We start from the raw sequence: 4,295 nt of genomic DNA, 5'->3' as shown, positions 1-4,295 counted from the left end.
CTAATCAAATAAATAAATAAGATAAGTAAATAAAATATAAATACACAGTCCACTTCATGAGATTTACATTTTCAACATGAGCCTCCACCTGCCCTGTAAGCCAGCTGATCTACGTGGACGCTCACGTGCCAAAGTATCACTTATCCACCAGTTGTCTAAAAGCCGTTCATTGCTAAGAAGATGAGAACAACTGTGTGGTTATTTTGTGTCTCTTTGTAGATATTTTGTGTCTCTTTATGGTTATTTGGTGTCTTTGTGGATATTTTGTGTCTCTTTGTGGTTATTTTGTGTTTCTTTGTGGTTATTTGGTGTCTTTGTGGTTATTTGGTGTCTCTTTGTGGTTATTTTGTGTCTCTTTATGGTTATTTGGTGTCTTTGTGGTTATTTTGTGTCTCTTTGTGGTTATTTTGTGTTTCTTTGTGGTTATTTTGTGTTTCTTTGTGGTTATTTTGTGTTTCTTTGTGGTTATTTTGTGTTTCTTTGTGGATATTTTGTGTCTCTTTGTGGTTATTTTGTGTTTCTTTGTGGTTATTTTGTGTCTCTTTGTGGTTATTTGGTGTCTCTTTGTGTCTATTTGTGGTTATTTTGTGTCTCTTTGTGGATATTTTGTGTCTCTTTGTGGTTATTTTGTGTCTCTTTGTGGATATTTTGTGTCTCTTTGTGGTTATTTTGTGTCTCTTTGTGGATATTTTGTGTTTCTTTGTGGTTATTTTGTGTTTCTTTGTGGTTATTTTGTGTCTCTTTGTGTCTGTTTGTGGTTATTTTGTGTCTGTTTGTGGTTATTTTGTGTCTCTTTGTGGTTATTTTGTGTCTCTTTGTGTCTCTTTGTGGTTATTTTGTGTCTCTTTGTAGTCATATGACAGACTTGCCCAAACAGACCACAGGGCATAGACCCAGGGACCCAAGTTTTCTGGGGGCCTCTAGACCTGTGGCATGTAGGTCTGTCATGTAGGTTCAGTAACTCCAGTTAGGGTTTCCATGTCGTAAATCTTGTCATCTGCCCTGAGACTTCTGTAAAGCTTTGGTATGCAGCCCAAAATGACTTGGCGTTTATCGGTGTTGCTTCTTCTGTTTGTGTGCTCCACCTCTTTCTCTCTCTTTCCAGACACCTTTGCCAGCAAAGTGGCCGCCATGCAGGACCAGCACGCTGACGCATCCATCGGTAACGTCACCGGCAGCAACGCTGTCAACGTGTTCCTTGGGATCGGCGTGGCGTGGTCGGTGGCCTCCATCTACTGGAAAATCAAAGGGAAGGAGTTCAAGGTGGACCCGGGCTCGCTGGCCTTCTCCGTCACGCTCTTCACCATCTTCGCTTTCGTCTGCATGGGGGTGCTGATGTTCAGACGCCGGCCCTCCATCGGCGGAGAGCTCGGCGGCCCGAAGGGGGCTCGCCTGGTCACCAGCCTGCTGTTCCTGGGCCTGTGGTTCCTCTACATCCTCTTCTCCAGCCTGGAGGCTTACTGCCACATCAGCGGCTTTTAAACAGGAGATGGAGGAAGTTCTGGAAGAGTATTCCACAGCAACACACACACATACTAAAACACCCAGTCCATACACGTTCACAGTTCGACATGAAACAAGTGTAAGGTTCATCTGGCTTACTGCGGCCTGGATGGGTCCTGGTCTTTGATGCAAGGACACTTAAACACTAACGATATACACACACACACACACACACACACACACACACACACTCTATGTACGCATGTGTAAACAGATCATAACAAACACGCACACACATTTACAGGCATGATGAAGGGCAAGAAGAAGTGTTTGTGAGGGGCGAGGTCACTGCAGCAAAGTTAGCAGAGAGAAGATGGAGAGAGAAAGAGAGTGATTGTGAAGTTGAGATTTTAGAGGTATAAAGAAAGTCAGGTGAGCCTCTGGGGTCTTAATTCATTGTAAAGCCAGATGGGTTTAGGTTGGATCCGAGGAGTTGTCCTCTGGGATCAGACCACTAATAGAGAAGAGGAACAGAATCCTGTGCACACCAGACTTAACGTATCTATCCGAGTTTCATTGAAGAAACAACAAAACCTGTTTCCTGCAACAAAACCTGTCCTGCCCTCCTGCTTCTCCTTTGTATTACTGTCTTTACTGGTACAGCTACACTGAGGGGGGTGGAGCGAGAAAGGAGGAAAAAAAAGGAGTGAAATGTTTACAATAACAATATCATTACGTTTGTTTACTACAGGAGGTTGTTATAAAGTGGTGATGCTTGTCTGATTCACTGTATAGAGGAAGTGGGTTCTCCAAACTAGTGTACTGCACACATAGAGTGTGGTGTTTTCAATAGGCACACAATGCCTACCACTGACAGCTAGAGAGGGTGGAAATACGTAGCTACCATTCTGTATAGACAGTCAAATTACATCAAAAAACCTGGAAAAACTACAGTTAAGTCTCTGCTTCAATGTTTTTTAAAACTACGTGCGCAGACTGGAACGCTGCCCACAGATCACAAACATTAGTGAAGACAGTTCAAAGCGTGGTGATGATTTTTGGGAACAAACTATTAGATATGTCTTAGCTGACCAAAACAAATGAATGATAAACTGGTGAAATAAAGGTTTGTTGAGAAGCCATACATCCCTAGGACCCCGCGTTCCCGTCAGATGTCTTTTTACCAGAAGGTTTCCACGGTTTCCCCCTCTCTGACAGCATATCAAACTGACAGATCTTTTTTTGCATGCGTAGCCAAATATTGAACATATTCACACATTAAGTCCCAAAATATACTTGTGTGAAATGGAATAATCCAAATCCACCTGTAAATTACATCCCTGCATTTGTGGAAATAGGTGAGGTGTTTGATCTGAGAGGAACAAAAAAAGGACATTTTCCTCCTCAGAAGGACCAAATATGTTTACACACACACACACACACACACACACACACACACACACACACACACACACACACACACACACACACACACTCTCGCACACACACACACTCTCGCTGTGTGGAGTGTCATCAAAACACATGTGAAACCTTTGTTCAAAGCTTTTTTCTCCATCCAGATGGACTGAGATCTGAGCACCGTGGCATCGTGGGTAGTAACAGAGTAATCCATTACTGTGGCATCGTGGGTAGTAACAGAGTAATCCATTACTGTGGCATCGTGGGTAGTAATAGAGTAATCCATTACTGTGGCATCGTGGGTAGTAACAGAGTAATCCATTACTGTGGCATCGTGGGTAGTAACAGAGTAATCCATTACTGTGGCATCGTGGGTAGTAACAGAGAAATCCATTACTGTGGCCTCTAGAGCCAGTAAATTACAATTAAGTCATTTAAAAACTGAAAAAAAACGGATTCCAATCATCAACCTTCGGTCTACAGCATGTTGATGATGACACAAGATCCTAGTCCAAACTTTAATTAGGATGCAGGGTGCTAGTCTGTATTACTCTGATGCGTCACTATGGCACCTATACAATGCCTTAAGGGAACCTCTCAAGTAAAAATCTAGTATTCAAGCTTTGGGTTTGTACAAAGCTGCACTTTATTTAATGTAACTAAACCATGCTGTGTTTTTCTCCTTCCTTTAGTCGACAAACTATTAGTGTGCATGAGTCCCTGGAGTAATGCTATGAGGTGTCTAAATTTTCTACATCAGGTTTCTTGTCCTGTGAAAAGGGATTCTTGTAATTCATCCCTGCCCATCCATCTGTGCTTGTAGCACAATACGAGACATTTTAACCAAGGTCTATCATCTAATGTTCTTCAGAGTTCGTTTACAGACTGTAGATCAACAGCAGACAATGGTTCGCTCTTCAGACAGCTGATAGTCCGCCTCAGAGAATCAGAGGTTCAAATCAAAGACAGTTTCTATAGTCATAGTACCATAGCATAGGCTGTTTTCAGTGGAAAACACTGCCGTTCAAGGCATGTATGTGTTGCTTAGTATTGCATGGCAGAGTTAGAACATACAGTTTAAATGTTCACATGCTACTGAAACTACTGGCTGCTAAATAGACAGAAAAAAACACAAATAAAAACAGTATGAAGCAGTGTAAACTGCTGTGGACATTTCAGGTTTTATTACTTTTAAAGGTCCCATGGCATGAAAATATCACTTTATGAGGTTTTTTAACATTAATATGCGTTCCCCCAGCTTGCCTATGGTCCCCCAGTGGCTAAAAATAGAGATCGGTGTAAACTAAGCCCTGGGTATCCTGCTTCTGACTTTGAGAAAATGAAAGCTCAGATGGGCCGATCTGGAGTCTTCCCTATATGATGTCATAAGGGGAAAGGTTACCTCCCCTTTCTCTGCTGTGCTCGCCTAGAGA

The 4,295-nt window shown here is 42.3% G+C and overlaps 1 protein-coding gene across 1 annotated transcript in view; it reads left to right on the top strand.

The window, feature by feature from the left end:
* The window catches only part of slc8a2b (solute carrier family 8 member 2b), a 227,318-nt gene extending 223,336 nt beyond the window's left edge, over positions 1–3,982 (top strand). The window contains 1 exon segment of the mRNA XM_032504578.1: positions 1,106–3,982. Within this exon segment, the coding sequence (XP_032360469.1) occupies positions 1,106–1,482 (377 nt within the window). The 3' untranslated portion in view covers positions 1,483–3,982.
* The last annotated feature ends 313 nt before the right edge of the window (positions 3,983–4,295 follow it).

Source organism: Etheostoma spectabile, chromosome 3, assembly GCF_008692095.1.
Source record: "Etheostoma spectabile isolate EspeVRDwgs_2016 chromosome 3, UIUC_Espe_1.0, whole genome shotgun sequence".
Taxonomy (NCBI): Eukaryota; Metazoa; Chordata; class Actinopteri; order Perciformes; family Percidae; genus Etheostoma; species Etheostoma spectabile.
This window is presented reverse-complemented; position numbering and strand designations above follow the sequence as displayed.